Source organism: Lepidochelys olivacea (assembly GCF_965140295.1).
Source record: "Lepidochelys olivacea isolate rLepOli2 genome assembly, chromosome: 17".
In the NCBI taxonomy this organism is placed as follows: Eukaryota; Metazoa; Chordata; order Testudines; family Cheloniidae; genus Lepidochelys; species Lepidochelys olivacea.
In genome coordinates, this window is record NC_140427.1 from 4411025 (window position 1) to 4433829 (window position 22805).

Here is a 22805-nt window from a genome sequence, read left to right on the forward strand (position 1 = left end):
CGTGTCTTGGGATAGTAGAAATCAGAACAGTATGGCTGCTGCCTACTCAAAGAGTCAGATTTGTGTGCACACACGGCGCAAAGCACAGTTGCTGGGATAGAAAAGCAGCTGTTGAATTTTTAGTAGGACGTTTACTAGGAACAGGCCATGTCAGTTATCCTTTGGGACACTGAAGAAATGCTGCAGGCTACCATATGTGAGCCATCTTTAGTAGGCATCGGCTCAGCTGATGCTGCAGCCATGGCAGGAACCTCCCTGATTCTGTATCTATTTCTCCCCTCTGTTCCCAGTCACGTCTCCTGAAGGAAGAAAATGGTCGTCATCGTCACAGGTTTGCATAATGCTCTAGGTGTCACATAAACAGAGAGGCAGGTACAATGCCTGCCCCGCAGAGCTCACAGATCACTGCTCCGACGTAGTTGAGCTTCTGTCTCTGGCACTTTGCTAGGCCTACCCATTCTACAGACACCTCGTTGCAAAATTGGTAGTTGGCTCTCCATAAGGTATTTAATTGCTAAAGGGGCTCCACAACACAGAATAGGATCATAAGCCATAGAATCAAGGCCAAGCAGTCATTCCTTCCATGTCTCCATGGCAGGCATATTGCTTGGTTACTTTCGGTTGCTCTGACTGCGCAAATCCATGCAGTTCTTCAACTTCTGCAGCATCAAATTGGAAGTGTCAGGTATCAGGCTCGTCAATCCTTGATTGCAAACCTGGGCGTGGCAAAGGCAGTTGAACCCTGATGCTGACGGTCCAGTCTTCATCTGCAAGAGAAAATAAGTGTATTTTTGTCCTGAGACTGTCCAGAAATTATGTTTGGAAAGGTGTTACAGGACTATTCCTGAAGCCCAGCATCAGAAGCATAATGGCAGAAGGGTTATTGTGCCCTTTTCAGGGGATCCCAGTGCACGTGATACTTCCAGCCCAGTTAGTTATCTGATTTGCCAGGTCTCAGGCATTGAATGTAGAGCTGGTTGAAAATTTCAGTTGAAATTAGGCAGGGGGTTGGTTTTTTAACGAAAAATTGTTTTGAGTAAACAACATTTTTTGCAGAAAGTGTCTACTTTTTGTGGAAAATTTTGATATTTTGTTGAAAAAAATGAACACCTGAAAGCCCAAATATTTTGTTTGAAAACTGAAACATTTCAGTTCAAAATGGCGCTGCTGTGTCTCATTGTAGTTGAGTTGCTTTATGGTACCATTTTCCCCTATGAGTTGGGCTGGGCTTTCTGGCTGTACAACTTCTACCATGATGCACCACAGCCAGGCACTTTTATGATGTATCCCCCTCTTCTTCACCAGAGGAGTGCATCATGGGAGACGTAGTCTGGCCAGGGAGCCTCGACCATAAAGAAGAATGGGAGAGTAAGGATCCAAACCACAACTCCCATGAAGCACCATGGTGCCATTTTGAATGGAAATTTCAGTTTTCAGCAGAAATATTTTGATTTTTGATATTTTGCTGAAAACCCAATATTTTCTGTTTGGGGAGGGGGAGGGCGCTATTTTTCAACCAGCTCTAATGAAACCTATCACGCACAGACCAGCAAACCCATCCGTACTCTAAGAATGGAACCTGGTATGCTAACACGGAGGTGCTGGTCCTGGAGAAGTGGGACCAAAGGAACCCCATTTGATCAGAAGACTTGTGTTGATTCTGTAGTGCTTGTATCAGCCATCTGCCAAGCTGAAAAGCCTTTTCTCCATGGTGGGCTAGGTAATGAGTGAACTTCGTTGGGGCATTTACATCCTATCCCCTGTAGCAATTACAGTTAGCGAAGAGCGGATTAACTCTGGTGCTCCGCAGCTCAACGGGGGCAGCAAAAAGTGCCATGCTTGCATACAATAAGTAGTCAGTGATTAAAAAGAGCTTGAATAAAAAACACACTTTCATGTGGTGTTAATAATTGTTGTCTATTAATAAAGCTTCTTTAAAGGATTTGTGTTTTCTGCACAACCAACGGAAACCATGAAACAACAAATGGCACCAATGCTGTACCATTCTGAGCTCGTCCCTTTAAACCAGCATGTTCTCCATGCCCTGATTTGGAGGAGGCTGAGCTGTGCAATACAACTGTTACTTCAACTGGTGCCAGGAATGAAACTTGAGCATAGTCTTTATGCACTTGCATTTAATATGCTGAACCTGGTCCTGGCAGGGTTTGTAATATTTTATATGTCTGGAGAACCAATTGAAGCTGCCATTAAAATTCTGAGTACACAAGGTCATTATTCTTCTGCCCTATTCTTTGTTGTTGAACAAGCTTTGTGCTGAATGGGTGGGGATAGGAGAGGTCTAAAGCATCTGTCTGCTAAGATTTGAATTCACTTGATTGGTATCATACGACAAGACATCTGGTTTTAAGCATATCTTTTTATTTTTTTACCACCATATTAAAATCTCTCTTTATTTTCCTTGCATTAGAAATCTTGGCGAGCTGATTGACAGATTTGTTGCTGATTTCAAAGCTCAAGGGCCTCCCAAGCCAAATGTGGATGAAGGGGGAGCTGTCCTGCCCAGCTGTGCTGACCTCTTTGTCTATTACAAGAAGTGCATGGTGCAGTGTTCGCAGCTCAGCACTGGTGAACCCATGATAGCATTGACCACCATATTTCAGAAGTACCTCCGGGAATATGCCTGGAAAATTCTCTCTGGAAACCTGCCCAAGTAAGTTTAGTTTCCCAAATGCTAGGCCACAGTCTGGGGATACCGTGTGGGAAGAGATGTGTTGTGATGATAACTGGTTAATAAATCAACACTTGTGAATACCAGCATTGCACTTTCAAAGGAAGCGCGTAGCTGTGATATGACTCCCATACGTAAATACAAAGTACTGTTATATTGAATTGAGAGACAGCAGGAGGGCAAACAGAAGAGCTAGCACTGGGATTTTCAGGAGAGTCTCTGGGAGTTAGGACCCTCTCCCATTGTAATTCAGTGGGAGTCGGATACCGTGCCAAGAACAATAAACACTTGAGATTTGACTTTCAGAACTGCTTGTGCACAGCTACCCCAATGGCCGATTCAGGCCCCAATTTTCCACTGCCCTACACCTTGTGTCACATGCAAAGTGAGTGTGAAACTACCAGATAGGAAGAGAAGCATTTAACACCAAGAGGCCAAGATGTAAGGTAGTGAAGAGTCAGGCCCCTTCACGTTGGGTGGTTGTATACGCAAAAGCCCTGACATACACATCTGTGCTAATTACACATGCAAATTAGAAGCAAAGTTGTGCAAGCACAGTTTTGAAAATCAGGGCAATCAAGTTGATACTGATGTGATTCATATAATAACGAGTAATAAACGTAATTTCGTTATAGGGTTCTGAAGTGTCTTGATTGGAAATATTTTAGGTAGGGGGGGTGTATGTGTGTGTACACACAGACATAATTAATTGAACTAAGCTCTGTTAAACATATGTCAATCCAGTGAAGTCATTGAAGTCATGGATTTACACTAGAGTAAATAAGAGTGAGAATTGTCCAAGTGAATTCACTGGGAAATCGTCAATGCTAGTTACAGATAATGTATGCATACAGCTATTTGGTATATCCAGGCTGTCACCCTTTCTAAATCTGTGAGCTGCAAAGTGAATTTCTGAAACCAGCTAAAATGTTTTACATATGGTAGTGGGGTTACATTTAAAAAAATGGAGAGATGAATTTAACGTGTGTTCTCCAGCAGACCTCAGTTGCATTCTTTGAACATATGACTTTTTGTGCTCTATTTCTGCTGTCCAAGATAAATATCACTGTCCTATCCTTTTTTTTTTAAAAAGGATTTGGATTATAGAGTTGAAATAGGCAGGGAATTTCCTGACTCCCAACTGTTCTGATCCTTTGATTAACTGCTGTGTATCAACAAATCAGTAGAAAATACAGGAGATAATCTCCGTATGCTATTTACTGTCCTTTTAGTTACCACAGTATTTGAAAGGACTGCTAAACTCTGAGATATATGTTGAAATGTATTTAGTGATCAGATAATAAATAGCTTATTACCATGTTGCATTATAGCTACTGAGATCTTCCTATAGCCATTAAGCAGAGTATTGGAGCAGTTGACAACCAAGACAGGGTTAGCCATGAAATGTGTATTAAATTTTGGTTAAGGTCTAATACACTGGAATGGGCTGGATTTTCCATCACCAGAAGTCATGAAATAAAAACTGATCTCTTTCTATAAGATTCCCTTTTGCTGAAACAGAAGGGATGGGCTTGGTGTCGATATTATTGGGTGAGATTCTTTGGCCTGTTTTATGCAGGAGGTCAGACTTGTTTCTCCTGGCCTTAAAATCTATAAATAGTGCATATGGTGGTGTGTGTACGTGTACCAGAAAGCACAGTTGATGGTTGAGCCTCACAATTTTTGTCTTCCCCCAGAACAACAAGCAGCAGTGGTGGACTGACCATCACCAGCCTGCTGAAAGAAAAGGAGGGCTCAGAAGTGGCTAAGTTTACTGTAGAAGAACTCTGTCTCATCTGTAGCATCCTGAGCACAGCAGAGTACTGCTTGGCAACAACCCAGCAGGTGAACTTCCCTCTGCAATAACCTGTGATATTGTATCCCGTCCACCACACGATTATGCCATGGCAAATCAGACAATGAAGTACTGCACCTTGGTCCTCAGCTGCACTAAGTAATAGCTTGTAATATTTAATTTTAAAATTAAAGGTTGCTACTCATCTAATTAAAGTCAGACAGGTTCTGTGCTGAAATTGGCGTAGTAATTTCTGCTGTGCATAATGCTGGGTTAAGTATGGAAACTAGAACGTTAATTAAAACCATATTTCAAAGACAAGAGAGCGTTGATTTTGCTGCCCTCGCTCTATCAGAACAGTTTTGTGTCTTAAACTCTAACTGGTATCTCACTTTTGGGTAGTGTTCTTTCATGCTTGATACATCAACTGCTTTAATCCAAGAGAGGGTGAATCATCAAAATCCTTTCTTCCATTATCCTTCAAGTCTTAACTTAATGTAGGACCAGGAATGTGGTTAATCATCTCACCGAGTGCCAGGGCACAGTGAAAAGAGGGGACACACAATGTTTCCCTCAGGCGCCTCCATCATTGTGGTTAACTCGACATTTAACATGCTCTCAGAATGTCTTAGCTTAGTGGATGCCCTGTGTTAGCCTCCATCTTGGCCAATCCAGTGCGGGTTCAACCGGGGACCTTCACACCAAAAACCATGAGTTGCTACTGCTTTAGCTAAAGAACCAAGCTGCTCTAGCTGGAGCTGTAGACTCATAGCCTCTGCACATCTGGCACAAATGGGGACCTGTAACGCATATTCATCAGTGGGTTACACACCTGGTTTAGGTGAGTTAGTACCCTAGTACATTGTCATGTTAGATTTGTGTGCATTACTGGGCCAGAAACTCTGCTTTTACAGCCTTGAAAGTCAATTGCTTCAAGGACACACCACCATTGTGTCTAGAGGTTCTGACAGACAGGAAATTTCTATTCTGGATACTATTACCCACTAAGGAAATCTCAGACAGGTTGCAATAGTCTAGGACCATTTCCTGATTTAACAAGCTGGCTTTTCCAGGAGTTTAGGCAGCTAAGTTATCAATTTAGGTAGAAATCTGATGTCTGTCTGTTACTCATTTTGTCCCCTGACAGCTTGAAGAAAAGCTCAAAGAAAAAGTGGATGCAAGTCTCATGGAACGAATCAACCTGACAGGAGAGATGGATACATTCAGCATGTATGTCCAGCAGGGCATCTTTCCATAATGCTGGCAAATGTCATAGCTGATCTGTTCAGTGATGTAGGCCAGGCCAGTACTAGCAGAACGGCTGGTAGATGTAGGATATAAACTGGTAATGCCATGATGCTTAAGTCTAGAAGTAGGCTTCTTTTCACAGGTGAAAAAACAGTCTCTCTCCTGGACAGCCCAAGAACACGAGTGGTATTGACCATCGATGTAGTTGTTCCCCATCATTATGGCCAAAGGAACAAAAAGACTGAGAAAGGAAAGGAAATAGTGAGTTCCCATCTGGAATAACATTTGCATTTTGGTAGCTGTCTGAGATTCCTGTTACATTTCAAGAAGGAAGCCATCCTGATACCTTCTTCCTACAGTAATTTCCCAGTGTAAATCAGCAGTATTTTCATTATTATCAAACACCATTTCATGTGGCATAAAATGATCGGTCCAAGATGCAAGATCCTTGCATTTAAAAAATGTAATTGAGGGGGAAATTGTGATCATACATTAAAATGATTTTTATCCCATGTTAATAAGAAGACCATTGCTGGCACCTTCCATCAGAGGACCTCAAAGTTCTCTCCAACCATCTAGCCTATGAGGGCTATCCCCATCTTATCTTTCAGGTGAGGAACCCGAGACACAGAGTGATTAATTGGCTTGCCCAGGGTCACGCACACAGTCCTTGGCAAAGCTAGGAACAGAACCCAGTTATCCTGACTCTCTGATCTGTCACAGAACCACTGTTCCTTGAAATCCTAATTGAACAAGTGTTTAATCAAATTGTACACTCTTACTGGTGCTTCTTGCCAGTCCTGGAGCTAAGATTTAGTAAAGATAACAAGCCCATGTTGATCTGCTGCTACCAGCAAGGCTGTTTTAAAAGCTTTTTCCTGTCTGGCTCCAGCTAAGACTATTCCTCCTCTCTTGCTGTAATGGGCAGGATGACAAACAAAATGCCCACGCAGGATTTTCACACTCTAGGGCTCCTCTTGCTTCTCCAGCCTGGTTTCCTTCTGACCTAATCAAATTCCCTTTCTCTGTGTTATCTCTCAAATCCTAACTAAGAAGAGCGAATCCCTCGCCTACAGCTGAAACACCAAAGCAAATTAGCCTGGAAGTGGGAATGTAATTTGCCATTCTGCTGTGTGGTACAATTCTTCCAATAAGGGCAATGGGACAGTGCGTGCTGCATTCTGCCATGACCTGCTCTTATGAGCCAGCTATTTTGTGTCGCCTTTCAGTTGTGGTTGTCTCACTTAGTGGCTAATGAGATGAGGTTTTGGAAGTTGTTTTGACATACTGTTCACACATCTGCCATTTTACATGCTTTAAAGTTAGACCTTCAGGGCTGATGTGTCTCATAGCAGAGGCTTTTAAAGACCTTTAAATCAGAGTAGCACTTTGGCCAGTGTCCTGTCGGTGGAGGACATGCCTCTGAACCTCATTTTGATATAGACATTTTTCTTTAAACAATAAACAAGTCCGTTCTACTGGGATCTGGTGCTTAGTTGTACCCAGGAGTAAATAAAGCCATAAAATGTTGCTGATAACACACCCCGCCCACTGTTTTACTGAACAAGTCATTAGGCCCAGCAGCTGTTTTTTTTCCCTTCTCTTTGTAATTGCACAAGAGAAGGCAAAAATCACTGGAATGCATGTAAAGAATTTGTATTAGCAATTAGCTGGGGAAGTGTTTGGCTGTGCAGGTCGTTTAGGAAATGACAGGAGCATAGCGAACAGTCTTCTTGAGGCAAACTTGGAGGCTAAATTGAATTGTGGTCTGAACATGGAACCAAGAAACTCTTAGGTTCTCACCCCAGCTCTGCCGCTCCTTTGCTGTGTGATTCTGGGCAAGTCACTTCAGGATGGATTTCTAAAGGGTTTGTCCTGATCCTAGTGAGAGGGTATCTAGTTTGAACTTCCTTGCCTCCTTGGAAAAGGCCGGCCTTGGTGTCCCCATCCCTCGGTTTTGCCATCTGTAAAACAGGGAGTATAGATGCCTTTCTCACAGGGGTGCTGTGGATGAATTGGTTAGTTTGTAAAGGGCTGTAAGCTCCTCAGGGGACAGCCCATCTGCGTCTATGGATTGTTTGTACGGCCCCGAGTTCCGCAAGGCCCCAGTTCCGATCAGGGATTCTGAGCACGGCTGTCATGCAGCACTCTGCGTTTGGTGCTGCTCGGTGCGCGCGGTGCCGTAAGTCAGGCACTGCTGCAATCCCGTTGTCCTGTAAACCACTCAGGCTGATCTTTAAAACTCGATTTTTTTCCCCCCAACTTACTGTCTGCCGCTCCTTACAGCAGACTCCGTGGCTGGTGACGAAGCCCTAGGTAGACTACGAACATATGGAAGCCAGTCGCGAGCTGCTTGCCTTCTGTCGGAATGGTCATGTTCCATTTTGGTGCTAAACCACAACTATTTCCCTACATCTCGCTGACAGCAGACGTCCTGTAGAACTCAGACATACCCAAGCAGCCCAGTTCTCTCCATCCCAGCTATCTTGGTATTGCTTGAGCTTGGGTAGTTTCCTTAGGGAGCAAATCATGTGGCACCAACCAGATGGCAGAGAGGCACAGCGGCCAAGTAGTCATGGGCACAAGTGTTTTCGTTTTAGTGCAAATGCCACATCATTTATTTTAAAGACAACAGGCGCTTCATCTCTAATATTTTTCAGGCTTGTTTTTGACAGGCTTGCCTGTCAAGGTCACTTTTTAGAAACAAATCCTGTATTGGACAGGAGCACTCTTTCTATTTAGGGCACTGCTCCTGTCTTCATGTGCTTTGAGCTCTACTGGAGAGATTTGACAGCTTGCATGTGCGTTTGTGTGTGTAAGGGGGAACAATGCAGAGTGAATTGGTAGCTGGTTGATGGTGTCCATCTATGTCAATAACTGCATTTAAATGTCTAAAAGAAAATTCCAACCCTTGAGCTGGTAAGGTGCAGAGCAGCATCTACAGAATTTTACTTATGGTGAGGGTGGGAAAGAAAGTAGAAATCAGGGTTTGTTACACACTCAGCAAGTTCTGACTAGGCCAGCATCATTTGCAAGGCAAATAGCAAAACATGATCATGGAAAATTAAGAGGTCATTCATGAAAGGCTTGAGGCTTGTACTGAGGTTAAAATCTGTTTATTTAGTGGGAAGGTGATTTGTCTTGTATACCTCCTAGCAAAAGCCTGCAGTAAAGGCACTGCTGGGTCACACGTCCATGGGGATGATCCAAGATACAGAAGATGAACATACATTATTCTTTCACTGTTGTTTTAGGTTAAGCCCTACAGGCCCATGATTTTTAAGTCCAAACTTTAGTGTAATGGGATCAAAAATGGCTCTTAAGAAATATTAGTAATTTTTTTTTTAAAGACCATGGTTTAGCATGTCCTATCATTCTGGAGAAACGAGAACAATGGACTGGTGCTAGACATGCTATAAATGGCCCATCTACTGTCGCCCCGGCAAAAGGAAGACAGACATTCAGAACTCATCCAGATGCACAGTCTTAGCTGCACTATTTAAAAGCCTTATTGTAAGGTTCTTTGGTTAATATGTGAACAACAAAATATCAAGTGGAAGCCATCCCAGTGCATGGTGTAGAACTGCGTATTGGAAATGAAATTTTAAAAAGACCAGATGAAGTTTGGAAACAGAATCACAAACAGGCTTCAGGGGTGAGCTCTGCCCCCAGTGCCGGACGGTTTGGTCATTGGGTGTGGTCCATGTACATAGGTGCTGGAACTAGGAGTGCTGGGGTTTCTCACGCACCCCCTGGCTTGAAGTGGTTTCCATCATGTATAGGGTTTTCATTTTTAATCACTCTCAGCACCCCCACTATACAAATTGTTCCAGCAACGCTGCCCATGTAAGTGATTTGACACATTACTGGGATCTTATTCCCCCTCTGTATGTCAGGGCATGGTGAAAGGCGGTCTCTGTCTAGATTATATCACATCTGCTAGCTCCCTTGTAAATGGCATGCAATATTTCCTGGGTTCTGAGAAATAAAAATTCTAACTGTGTATCTCTTCACAATTCAGTACAAATGTCACCTATGTTTTTTCTCCTTTTAACATTCAGAGAAGTCAGTTTTGGCACTGGGTTGCTGAGTACTATCATAATGCCTGTACTTGATTTTTGCAGTGTGATCTCAAACAGCATACAGCTGTTAGTGCAGGACTTGGATGCAGCCTGTGACCCGGCCCTTACTGCTATGAGCAAGGTAGGTTTTTAAAAGAGGTAGCCTTAAGTCATGCTTTGGAGCTGTTGCTCAGTGACACTGTTCAATTTCACTCTGGATGTTTCCTTTGCCCCATTCGGAGAGTAACTTTGTGGTGCCGGCTTGGTTTTTTAAAGCTGCCACCGCTTTTTAGCTCAAGTTGTGCTTCATTTCCAGACTAACTTTTGTGTGACTCCAGTAAGAGCTTCCGTTTGCTCACAGCTAAGCAAGCCACATGAGCAATAGAACGCTGTCAGTGAATATTCATCCCTGTCCTTCCTTTTAGCTCTCAATGCTTGTGGTAATCTTTGAGATTGGCAGAAATCTGATTAGCTCTAAATGCCATTTGCACTGTGTGTCACTTTCCTCTCCACACCCTCTGTCTAGGAGCTTTACCAAGCCTTTTCTAATGCTGGCCTGTGAATTGTCTGTCTGGAGGTACCCAAAGGGCAGTATAGGGCTGGGTTGTGCCTTGTCACTTCTCTGATGCTCCCAGTGGCATGTGGCACTGTGAATAGAGAGGCCAGAAGCCCGACCTTTCTTTCTGAGTCACCAGCTCTTTTGGGTTATGTGGCAGTTGCATTGTTCTCCTTTGCTCATCAGCTGAAACGTAGAGCTGTTTGTCTTGCTACGGTGTTGTGAAAAGCCCAGGTTGCTTTAGGCAGAGGTGAGGACGATGAAAGTAGATTGAACTATGGGTTGGGTTTTCTCTCAGTTAGAAATATTAAGCATAGGTCTCCATTTTGTAGCATCGACTTACTTCCCAACTGCCATAAGTTTTAATAGCACTCTGGTTCGTGATGTATTCCAGCTGCAACTACCCTCCACCCCCATGTTAGAGTGTGAGTTGGAATGCAGCTGCTAACAGAATTTGTACATGTCCCAAGTGGAAAGAGAATTTTTCCAGGAAAACAGCACTATGTGGGGGAGGGGATTAGCACTTCAGGTGTTGCTTATGTGCCCTGTCAGACCCATAGGTGCTCCTACCCCCACTATGACAGTTCGTCCGAATCCCTGAGCTTGGGTTGTTTATACCATAGCAAAACCACAGGACTGGGAAAGCAGCAGCTGGTCGGCCATTTATTTTTGTCTTTGGAACACCAGCAAAATGAAATCCATGTGATGGGAATGATTGGATATAAACAAGCTAAGCGCTGCAAAACTTGCTAAGTAAATACTTGTCGTTTGCACACCCATTCCTCCATTTGCAGCAGGCAGGCAGTTGCTTGTATGCGAGTTTCACTGGAATTTTGAAAGAGCTGGATTTGATGTACGATTTGTTTGTTTTTGTTTTTTTTACTTTCTCAAGACCTATTTATTACCTTTCCAGCTGAATAACAAAGATGTTAACATTTGGAAGAGTAAAATTTCATTCTGTTTCGGAGGGATGAAGGATGTGCCTATGAATCCACTCTTATTTTCCTATAATATGAATACATGTCTGTTCCAGAGCCATTGCTCTTCCTTCGTTCAGATCTTTTACTGTAGATAAACCCTCCGAAATCTGTGAGGCGGACTATTCTGGGTTCTTTTTAATTCTGAAAAATGGCTGTTTTCTTGGGAAAGAATTTGTTAGAAATAGAAGTGAATTATGAAATACCCAAGCATTGAAGCATATCTTGGCTTCATTATTCGTAGAGAGATTTCACACGGAAAATAAATAATGTGAATATCCATGTCAGACAAAAGTGGTCCTGGTTTTTCTTTTATCTTAAGTATTTTGGGCAAATCTTAAGTGAAGATAGGACTCCACCTTCCAAAATATGTATCATCTTTGCATCTAAGTAGGTAGTTAGTTACTTTTAATAACTGCTTCCATAGCTATTGTGGGACACCACTTGCGTTTTATGATGATTTCTCCTGGCCCTTCAGTTTTAGAGGTGGTATTTATAAGTGGAATGCTCCAAGTGTATGTGGTGCTGCAGAAAGGCATAAAGACAGCACTTTCCAAGAGCTTAATCTGCCTTGGATAAAAAAGATACACTGGACTAACAGTTAAATAGCAAGAATGTGTAGACACACCAATGGAAGGCAGTCCTTTGGGAGAGTTCAGGCCAGAAGTGGGTTTGAAGGAGGAGAGGGAAGTTGTTGGCTGCAGTTGGATTTGGAAGGCTCTTTAGGTGCAGAAGTAGCATGAAAAGATGTAAAGAGAGTGAGAAAGAGATAAAAGTAGTTTGGGGACAGGCTTAGGAGTATAAGGAACATATGGGGCTGGGTGGTATGGAGAGATTTATTGTATCAACCAGAAACAATGTGATGGTAGGTACCTTAGATCAGTTAGACAAGGTGTCTCTGCTCCAATGGCTGATGGCCTCATTGTGAAAGCTGAAAAGTAGATGGGAAACAGTCTTGAAAGTGAGGATAAGAAACTTGACTTGGATGCAGAAAATGAGAAGAGACTCAGTGAAAGACTTCAAATAGGGAGTGACCTGTGTGAGGAGTTGGAGAGACCCTTTGCCCAAGGGTATGTGCATGTGTCTGCATCGAATATACACTGAACTAAGACTCCTAATACACATCTGCCAGCGGAAAAGTTGCATACAGCGGAAAAGGTGTGATTTGTAGTGCTGACATAATTCACAAAGCTGAACGTTTCTCAGTAAAAGGAACAAAACTTGCAAAATAAACACTGTTGCAATGAAGTGACCACGTGGCTGTAACATGAACTGCCTTCATTGGAACATTTGTTACAAATTTATATAATAAAAAGCAAGGACTTCTGCAGCTCTAGTTACATAGAAAACCACCCGAGTTTTGCTAGTGGGATTTTTTTTAAGGATCCTTTCAGAACCCCTCAGCACAGTACGTTTTTATCCGTGCAATTCTCAGTTGCTCTTTCCTTATTCTCACATTGTCACATTTCCTCTCTCTCACACATATGAGGTGAGACCTTATATTTTTGGTTGGTTATGTACAATACCAGTCAAAAACTATCTGGGGATATCCCAAGACAAACACAAATGGAAAAAACACTTGAGTCCTGAAGAGTAAATTTAAAATGACAGGAGAAAAGTTACCCTTTACCAGAAAAATTGGGTTCATATTTCTTTGGATGACTTTTCAGTATGTGTGCACACTATTCCTTTCGTTACAGCTACTGTTGTCCTATTGAAAATTGCGTGCACCCAGCTAATTTTTAATTTACATTTTTATAAGATTGGTAATCAGAATTGCTTTAGGAATGAAACCCAGCAAAACAAATTGTCTACAGCAGGGGGGGAAAGTGTTGCACTATCGGTAAGCAATACTCTGATGGTTTTTCTAGATGTGCTTTGTATATCCTGACCATGCGTTCATTTTAAATTACCATCGGTGGGGAAGCTGTGGTGCTGGGAATGTGTGAAAGTGTGGCAAGGAAACCGTTACGAGGTGTATTTCTTCAGATGTGGTGGTTGCTGTGAGCAGCTGAAGAGCAGCTGGACTAGTCTGAACAATCCCTCCAATGGGAGGTTGGCAGAGTAAGAGTTATAAACTATTGAACAGGCAGTGAGAAAAATGTCCCTCTTACCGACTGAGTGCATGTGTGTTTCTCTTCAGTTTTGTTAACGAAAAAGGCTTTGTATGGGACGTATATAGACTCTTCCACTAGACACTGGAGATTTGGCTGCTCTAACCCACTAAGTCACCTATGCCCCTCATCATTTGCATGGAGCTGAATCTGGAAAGTCATATGGAACAAAGCATCTGTAATAAGATTAAAAATAGCAGGGACGCCATACACACAGATCTGGGGCTTAGGCAAGCAAGTGTGAAGGTAGATCCTATGCAAACGCATCCCTCAAAGGAAACAAAAATAGTTGTATCTTTCTTCCCCCCCCAAACTACGTGCAGTTTTCCATCCTGATTTTCTGTTGTTCTGGTCATTCATAATTCATCTTAATGGCTTCCTTGAACGTTAGGGCTGCAGTGCTAACTGGTTACCTGGAACCATAATGCAACATGGAATCATGAGTGCTTACTGTTACTCATTAAATGTGCATGTTCGGTAAGAGCACTAAGCGGCACTCTCGGGACGGTCTTACTCCGCAGGGGAAATTGCTGTGAACAAAGATGTCTTTCCAGGGACCTCAAGACCTCAGCTGTTCACTTCGTTTCAGAAGGTTTCTGCTGTATGTTTTGAACATTGTCAAAGCAGTCACACGTCTTTCTTACTAAAGGCAGCTATTCAGTTGTACTTCTACTGAAGGTATAGGAAAATGAGAAGGGGGATGGAGTCATTATTCTTTTGCTGGTGTATAGTTTTATATGTGCATTTCGGATGAGCTGGAGTCTTGCATTCTAGCCTTCCACACCAGTAACATTATGAGGTTTGCTGTCAGCTGAGCTCATGTGGAATGTTTGAGTTGCACTGGTTTTTTTATCTCTTTTCCATCTAGCTGTCCTCAGCCTAACCCGTGTTAATGTTCCTGTTTCGATACAGATGTCAAGCCTTTTTCCAATCTTGCAGTCAATTTCTTAAAGGGCCAGAATCAGGATTTATGGGAGCTGTTGAAAAGAAACTTTCAAACAGGCTGGAGTGTCCCCCTGACTTACACCAAAAGCTGTTTATCCCTGTGCTCTACCCATGTACATGTGCACACCCTTCCACCACCCATAAGCATTGGTACATATTCCCACCTCAACTCTGTATTTTGATACATTAGGGCCATTCTAGCTCTTCTTTCTTCACGTCTTCTCTATTGTTCAATGGGCTCCATGGTTCTTAGACCACTAATAACTGTAATTTGATGAGAAAACAGGTCTCAGTTTCTCTGCCAGGGATTTGGTCATCAGTCAGCTGACACAGAGGGCTGCCTGGTTAAAGAATTATGATGACTTTTTCCTGGAGACTCTCTACAGATCTTTGTAAAGGCTGGATTGGAAAAAGCCAGTGCTCACTTCAGTACTCTACACTGCTGTGTATTTTTACATTGTCTAAAGCCTAATGAAGTAAGAGGTCTTTTTTTTTCTTCCCCCCCTCCTGCAGATGCAGTGGCAGAATGTGGAGCATGTTGGTGACCAGAGTCCTTATGTCACGTCTGTTATCCTTCATATTAAGCAGAATGTTCCCATCATCCATGACAATCTGGCCTCCACGAGAAAATACTTCACTCAGTTCTGTATTAAATTTGCCAAGTAAGTCACTGCCTGTCCCAGGGTTCTCTGGTAATTCTGCTTGTTGCTAGTCTGGTTATGTACCTGCGTTTTAGTACATTATATCAGTGACTTTTGACATATAGGTCAAGAGCTTCCCAAGTCTAGAGGAATGGGGTCACCTGCAGCTGTCAGTGAGATTGTGAGGTGCTTCCATTCCTTGTCTTGAGTGTCCCGCTGAAGCAAATTTGCTCAGTCGTCTGCACTGGTTCCTTCGCACATGCCCGGACCAGCCCGTAAACTATTTTAATGATCGTTGGAGAACCGCTTTCTAAGTGCAGAGGTTTCTGGGGTGGGCCTCTGCAAAAGACCCGTTCTGAGTGTCTGAATGTGGAGTCCCAGTGCAGAAGAGGTTGACCATCAGCATTTGGTGGATATTTAAAAGAACACTTCAGCTTCGTTATGGGAATCTCTTTTTTCCTTGGTATAAACCTGTACCAGCTCCCAACTCTCATGACAATTCTTCTTCTCCTTCTAATAACACATTTTTTAAACAATCAGCAGGCTGTGAAGCTGCATTTAACTAGAAGTAAATACACAGTGCACAATCCTCCTAGAGCTGCTTATTTGTGTAAAGACAGTGATCAATACGGACTGGAAATGTACTCCAGGTATGTGGAGCCATTGTGATGATCTGCTTCCTGGCCTGTCAGTGTTAAACAGGTTAATAGTGGTTGTGGGATGCAGAGAATAAGGCTGGCTTTTTTGGAGTTAGGGGCCCAGCTCCCACTGATTTTCATTGCAGTTGAGTGCCCACCTCTCTTAGACCCCCCCCCCCCCCTTAAAATCCTAGCTTCTGAGTCTTTAGAGCCCTGTTTCTTAGAGCCAAATTACCTTTGAAGGGATTATGGGCAATTTCTTTTAAACTCCCTTTTCTTCGACGAGACCAATCAAACACTGCAGGCCTATGACCCAGGAAAAAGCTGTTAAAGGCCGTGGTAGCTACAGCTACTGGCTGTCGAGTTCTGCATGGCCAGCCCAGCAGAAGGCGTGAGCGGGGAACACTGCACGTGCCATATTTCATACTTAAAAATACCTAAACATTTAATTCAGTTCTAATAAGCTAATCTCTCCAAAGTAAATTGTACAGACTTGCAGTTACTGTGTGGCTGTGAGAATCAGAGCTTCGGTTTCTACTTCAGCAGAAAAGGATGTAGTGGGATGTCTTGAGAGCCATAAGTTTCTGTAGCAGGGCGGATGGCCTGAGAGTTGCACTCCCTTTTCTGTCTCTGGGTGCTCAGTAGTTTGCATTAAGGAGCAGTTACTGATAAATCATATTATGACACTGCCCATAATCACTGTTCGACACGCTGTCTCTGAAAATTTATTGCGCATAAGCCTCCTATGTGGTTACACTTGAATTTTATATAGCTATCATGGTGATAAATGAAAAATCCATTTACTCAGCTGTTCACGGCACAGTCTTAATACCTTGGCTTAGTTGCCTCCCTTTAAACTTTATTGCTAAGCACATACCAAGTGAATTGTGGATAAAGCACCCAGCTCTCCCATCTGGGATGAGTTCAAATCTAAGCTGGAATGAGTGAGTGGTTCAAAGTTTGTTCCTTGGTAGACCTTAGAAAACAGCAAAACTACCACTCAAAAGACCTCTGAATACAACTGTGGACCTGCTCCAATGTCTCTTTAAGTTGAGAGAAAGTTCTGTTGTCTTCACTGGGATCTGGATCAAGCCCTATATGTGAGAATTCAGCTTCTTCCGTACTCCTGATGATGTTGATTTTGCCAGTATTTACATTTGAAGTCTTTTGTAAGACTTGCTTCTAAACAGAACCAGTACACTAGTTAATGATACCTTGATCTTTCTCAGCACCCATGTGACGTTTTAATACCTACCCATATCTGGGTGTCTTTAAGACTCTCAATCCATAGAGTATTAATGTTATAGGCTCGTCTGTCTAGTAGACATTGTACCTTTTTATGCGCTACACAATGCTGAAAATCCTGTTTGCATTTTGTGTGTGAACATCTGTATCTTTTTGCACCGGCAGCAACTTCTTAAATCTAATTGTATTGCACTAGGGCTGGTTTTGAGTTACAGGACCACAAGGGAGAGAGAGTTTCTAAAGCTGTTAAACTTAAAACCAGCTGAAGAAATTTGAACCAAATTTGGAGGAAGAAAATTCCTCACCAGGGACCTGAAGTGTCTTTCAGTGTATGCCATTTTTTCCCTTTTGGACCAAGACACTCACGCTCCCTAGACTGGTGTAGTAGAAATTCAAGATGACATTTAAGAGCAACACAAATGAACCCCTCTCTTACATTCTTAATGGTACCTAACTCACTTCCCTATTAAATAAAAAATATAGCACATCTGTATGGACATTTGCTCAACCTACCTTTGGAAGTTGCAAGGAGATTGGAACTGAGGAACAGGGGGGATAGAAACCCTGGCATGTGGTAAGGCTTTTAAAGGTAATCCTCTTTTCCTCTGCCCCAGATTGGCTCTGTGTTAGCTAAGTACAGTAGAATGTTGTGGATAATTAGAGTGCAAATTTAACTAATGACTTGGAGGGACTTTGATCAGGCATTCAGTGAGCAGAATTATGTGAAAGAAGATTGTGACATTCAGGCAGCATATGCTAGTGTTGAAGCAGCCTGGAGTAAATCTTGTTGATTCGGAGAGAGCGGCTGATCTGAACTTCAGAAGGTTATTTAAACCTAAGTGATTCTCTATTGCTAGTGACTCAAGAACAGCTGGATGCTTTGAACAACATTCTGTAGCAGGTCGTCATCTCTAAAACAAATGTACTGTGGTTGCATCTCTCTGTCTGTCTTGCTTAGTGAGGTATTGTGTTTAATGCATTATCAGTGCAAGGGATTAGGAAAGCACAAGCTTGGCAAAGCTTCTCCTATTGGATGGGAGCCTTTCAAGTGCTGTGGTTTCTGTTTTCAGGCTCCTAATCTGTCTTGCTCTGCTTTATTATTACCTTGGGGACTAGTCTGCTTGTACAAAGTGTTTTGGATATGATTTTACAGCTCAAACTGTAAATGAGTTGTGGCATTAAAATGTAGATCTCTGAGTACAGTGGAGCACATTTTTCAAAGTGCTTAAACCATGAGGAGAGAATATACAGTAGAATAAATATATATTCCTCTTATCGGGACTGCCTACACGTGCTGTGGGGGAGTCGGGCTTTGGAGCTAACTTTAGGAATTGTGCTGTCTAGGTCTTCGGAGACAAGAAGCTCAGATGAGCTGAGATTCTCAGTCATGCTGTAGCACTCTTGATGGCCTCTGCCAGCCAACACATGGAAGAGGGGTAGTGTCATTCATCTTGCCCACCCTGCTGGACATTCCAGTTAGACAGGGCATAATATAACGTAACAGGCAGCATCCGGGATGGAAAGGTCACTCCCTCCTCCGTTCTGTGCTCGTTGCGGGGAGAGCAGGTGGCCGTTCTCTGACACCTTGAAATTTTCACACTAAGCAAAGCTTCCCCTGTTGAAGATTTTGGCTGGACAACTCAAAGGGGGAATCCTTGGCTCATGTGAATGCGGATTCCCTACCTGAAATGCTGCAGAATTAAGCAATGTTACTGTCTCCCATATGCAATGTGGAAGTATTAGCACCAGACCTGCCCTTGGGTTAGACCTACATGTGAGATCAAAGATGCACGCAATCTTGCACGCTCCTCCATTTGCAGTGAACTGCTGCAGCCAGAACTTCTACTGATTGTCCGTTTTATAGGCTCACATAAACTCCAGCTGTTCTTGGCTCTCTCTAATTGGCCTTTGGGATTTATTTATACACCTGAAAAATAGACTTATGAGACAGATAACTTTCATCTTTGCCTTAATGCTTTCCTGCAGTAGAAGCTCGTGTTTGTTTTCCTACTGTTGTTTATGCTGTGTTGCCAAGGCTAGTTTCTCATGTGGCCAGACTGAAAGCCATTTGGGGGCAGCCCTGGAGCTTGTTCTCAGTAATGATTTTAAAATTGTTCCCCATTGAGGCTCCCCTCCCATCCAGGCAAAGATTATTCATTGTGAGAGGCCACGGCCATGAAAAGAGAGAGGAGAAAATTCTTCGGTTGAAAAAGCTTCTTGCCTTCAGTTTTTTTGCTCATTTAATGAGTGCTTTGCATGGGCTGCAGACATGTACCTTGTGTCATTCTGACCTGAGTGAGGGCAAGAAGAAATTACCTGGTGAGAATAACTGGTGGCAGGACAAAGAGGGTCTTGACCAGGCTGCTTCCTTCGCGGGATGGAAATAAATAGCTTGACAGATGCAAAGGGAAAACCAAACTGAATTCCAGTCACTGCAGTAAGTGGAGCTTTCTGCAAGGGGAAAGAAAACAGACCAACTCAAACAAAATACAGGACTGAGCCATTAAAGTCTAAACCTGTCGCTGGGTCCCAGACATGGGACCGGAAACATGAGACATGCAAGTGTTCAGCCAAATGGAGGCCAGGTGAAGGAAGCCAAGTAAATTACAAATGAGCGAATAAGAGGAAAAGGGGACGTTAATGATGTGGTCCTACCAAGCTGCTCATCGGGGTCTAGATAACTTCCTTTTGCTTGTGCTAGCCACTCTCCTTGAGTTTGGCTACTGAATGCATCTAGTGCGGCCCTTTGGTTTTATTGGTGAATATTGTGGGCCTGAGTCCGATTTGCTTTAAGGCCCCTTTACATCACTCTGGCAGTGTAAAGGGGCCTTAATGAGGGTGTTACTGCCGGGGTAGTGTAACTGGGTGGTGTCCTGTGTAGCTTGGCCTTTTTGATCGTCAACATGTGTAAAATTCAGACATGCATAAAATACTGAAATATAGACATAATATGTCTTTTGTGTGTGTTTTATTTTTGATACACTGTGGCATAGACACTATAATACCTTAACCATGTCTTTTGGACTGAAGGGTCAACCAGTGAGATCCCACCTAAGCAAACGTTTGAGAACAGCTTTTTTCACCCGCGAAACATATACCCAGATGTAGCCCTTTGTCAGCGTAGGGAGGGGCCCTAGAATAACCATCCACCTGCTGGGAGACCATCCCTGGGAGCATGGGGCTTCAAAGGGTGCCAGATTGACAAGGAAAACACATTTAACATTGATAAGACTTCCCTTCTCAAGGAGGGGAGAGGAGAGAAGCTCTTTTTCCATTATAAAAATCACCCCCCCCCCAAAAAAAAAACTTAAAATCAAGAAAAAACAGAAACCTAACCCAGAAAATCTACGTTCTATCATGTATTGTTCCATTGTTCCGGGTGGGCTTGTGTTTAAGCACTGAACTGAGAATCAGAAGATCTGGATTCAGTTCCCAGCTCTGCTAAAGACTGACCATGTGACACAAACTCTGGCAGCTTCCTTTCCCTAGCTGTAAAATGTGATAGTAAAGCTGCCTTTCTTCCCACCTTTTGTCTTACCTGCGTGGACTGTAAGGTCTTTAGAACAGGGATTTTCTCTTACTCTGTGTGTGTGTGTGTGTGTGTGTGTGTGTGTGTGTGTATGTATATACACACAGCACCTCACACAGTGGACCTCTGATCTTGGTGGGAATCTCACGGTACTTCTGTAATACTTATTTTTATGTAAATAGTATTTCTATATCCTGTACAGAATAGGTTCTTGTTATAAAGATGTTTCCACTCCATGAACAGTTATTGTCCCGGTGTTTTGATGTTTATTGTGTAGTATGATAACTTACTTAACTGATACTTCAACTGACACTATAATATATTGCTCCATTTTTACAGAAATACTTACATATAACATGTACTTGGCCTCCAGATTAACTTTTAGATCAGCATGGTTAAAGAAAAAGAACTCTACTTAACCTATTTGTATATTTAAAAAAATACTGTATGCTCAGAATCCATTTGAGAGCTGTATGCACTTGCAGTACCATAATGGAAACCCTGATTTATTTTGCACAGGGTTCGCTTAAGATTTTATGTGACTCTGAATATTGAAATTCAAATATGTAATTTTGGTACTCTTCTTCTCCGCAGCTCCTTCATTCCCAAGTTCATCAACCATCTGTTCAAGTGCAAACCGATTAGCATGGTGGGGGCAGAACAGGTGAGAAAAATTAATTACATCCTGCTGTAGAGCTCTCAGCTTCCTGGTGTCTGTGTCAAATTGCACCAAACTAGGGCATTTGTTGCTAAAGAAGTGGGGTGTTGCGGGTGATGCATTGTCTGAATTTCAATATAAGTAAGTGTTCAATGGTGATTTTACGACTTTCTGATCAGTGATGTCATGATACATTTTGGGGAGTGGGATACGAAAGATTGCCATGCGCTGGTAGGCAGTGTGGTCTAGGGTTAGATCAGGGAAGAGTTCAGGTTCCTGGATTTTGTTTCCAACTCTGCTGCTGCCTCATTGAATGACTTGGGACAAAGTCCCTTCATTTCTCTGGACCTAAGATTATCCTTGCATAAAATGAGGATAGTGAAGCTTACAGTACCTGCCTCACGGTGCTGTAATGAGATTTAATGCTCCTAAAGAGCCTGGTGAAAAGCACGCGCGATGAGTGAAATGTTATTTATGGCTAAAGTACTGTAGGCAGTACAGATCTCCTCATGGGAAATAAAGGTAGTTTGTGTGTCTAGGATCCTCCCTGGGTAACCCACCCAACCTCCCACAACCACATATTGTGCTGTCCACCTGCAGTCCTGTGAACACAACCAGAGGATGCTCTGTGATTAGCCCACATCATCAGAAGGCTTGGTGCAGAGCCATCCCTGGATAGCTGTACCAGATGTGCCCCCATGCCTCCAAACTTGGTCCAACACAGTGCTTAAATGGTGCAGAGGGCCCTGTGCAATGGTGAATTTCATCTATTATTCATATAAATGTCTGATCTTGAAAAAGGAATTGATGCAGAAGGCGCCAGGTGGCAGTTCAACTGTAAATGAGTTGGCTGCTGTGGCTTTTCCAAATCCAGTCATTTAAAGCCTGAAAAGCAGCGTAAGAGCAGCCACAGTGGGAGGGCAAAGCTGTTTGCATAGCAAATAGTCTAGAGAGGTGCCAATGCACATTGGTTTGTCAACCTGGAAAAGGAAGCTCAGCTGCAAACATTGCCTCCTTGATGGTGAGAATTCTGAGCAGGTCCTGACATTGCCTCCAACTCAATGCCAGCAGCTCAGTTCTGAATGATTGCCCTTGCCTCGTAGTGCTCAGTAATCAGTCAATATCCATAGCAGTCGTATATCCATAGCATTCGTATTAGTTTTTGTTCCTGGTCCCCAGACATGGCCATGGCAAACAAACCATGAAGATGATTGGTTAGGAATGTTGGATTTTCATTTGGTTGTTGCTTTTCTAAGTGCTAGAAGATTTGTAATGATGCAAACATCTTCTGGAGAGCGGCTCTCTTGGTTTCTTTTATTACCGAAATGCAGAGTCTGTCAGGTTTTTAAGTTCATCGTCTTTTGAGAGAGAAATCGAATCATGATAACATGGCTGGATTCATAACAGGGAAAATATTGTGTGACTTTGTAAAGTTATTTTAGTTAGTCGGTAGAACCTGATTTCTTGAGAACAAGAAGTTTCATTTAATCTTAACTAGAGAGAGAGGGGTGTGTTGATGGTGTTCAGAACAGTTCCTGAGAGACTAGCTAATGTTAAAGGAAAAGGAGGCCGTTTTTATAGTAGCCGCCCTGGCTTTTGAAGCTTCTCAGGTGCACAGCCCCTGACCTGTGTAGGTGTCTGTATTTAGTAGTGGGAGCTGAGGCATGGGGGAATGTTTCACAGTGAAACGTCCAGCCAACACCCTCCAA

The 22805-nt window shown here is 42.9% G+C and overlaps 1 protein-coding gene across 1 annotated transcript in view; it reads left to right on the top strand.

Moving 5' to 3' along the window:
* VPS53 (VPS53 subunit of GARP complex) overlaps positions 1–22805 on the top strand; it is a 98012-nt gene that overhangs the window by 62904 nt on the left and 12303 nt on the right. The window contains exons 14-19 of the mRNA XM_084651037.1: positions 2429–2671; positions 4387–4534; positions 5632–5714; positions 9857–9935; positions 14899–15047; positions 21033–21102. Of these exons, the coding sequence (XP_084507163.1) occupies positions 2429–2671; positions 4387–4534; positions 5632–5714; positions 9857–9935; positions 14899–15047; positions 21033–21102 (772 nt within the window). The remainder of the gene's footprint in view (positions 1–2428; positions 2672–4386; positions 4535–5631; positions 5715–9856; positions 9936–14898; positions 15048–21032; positions 21103–22805) is intronic.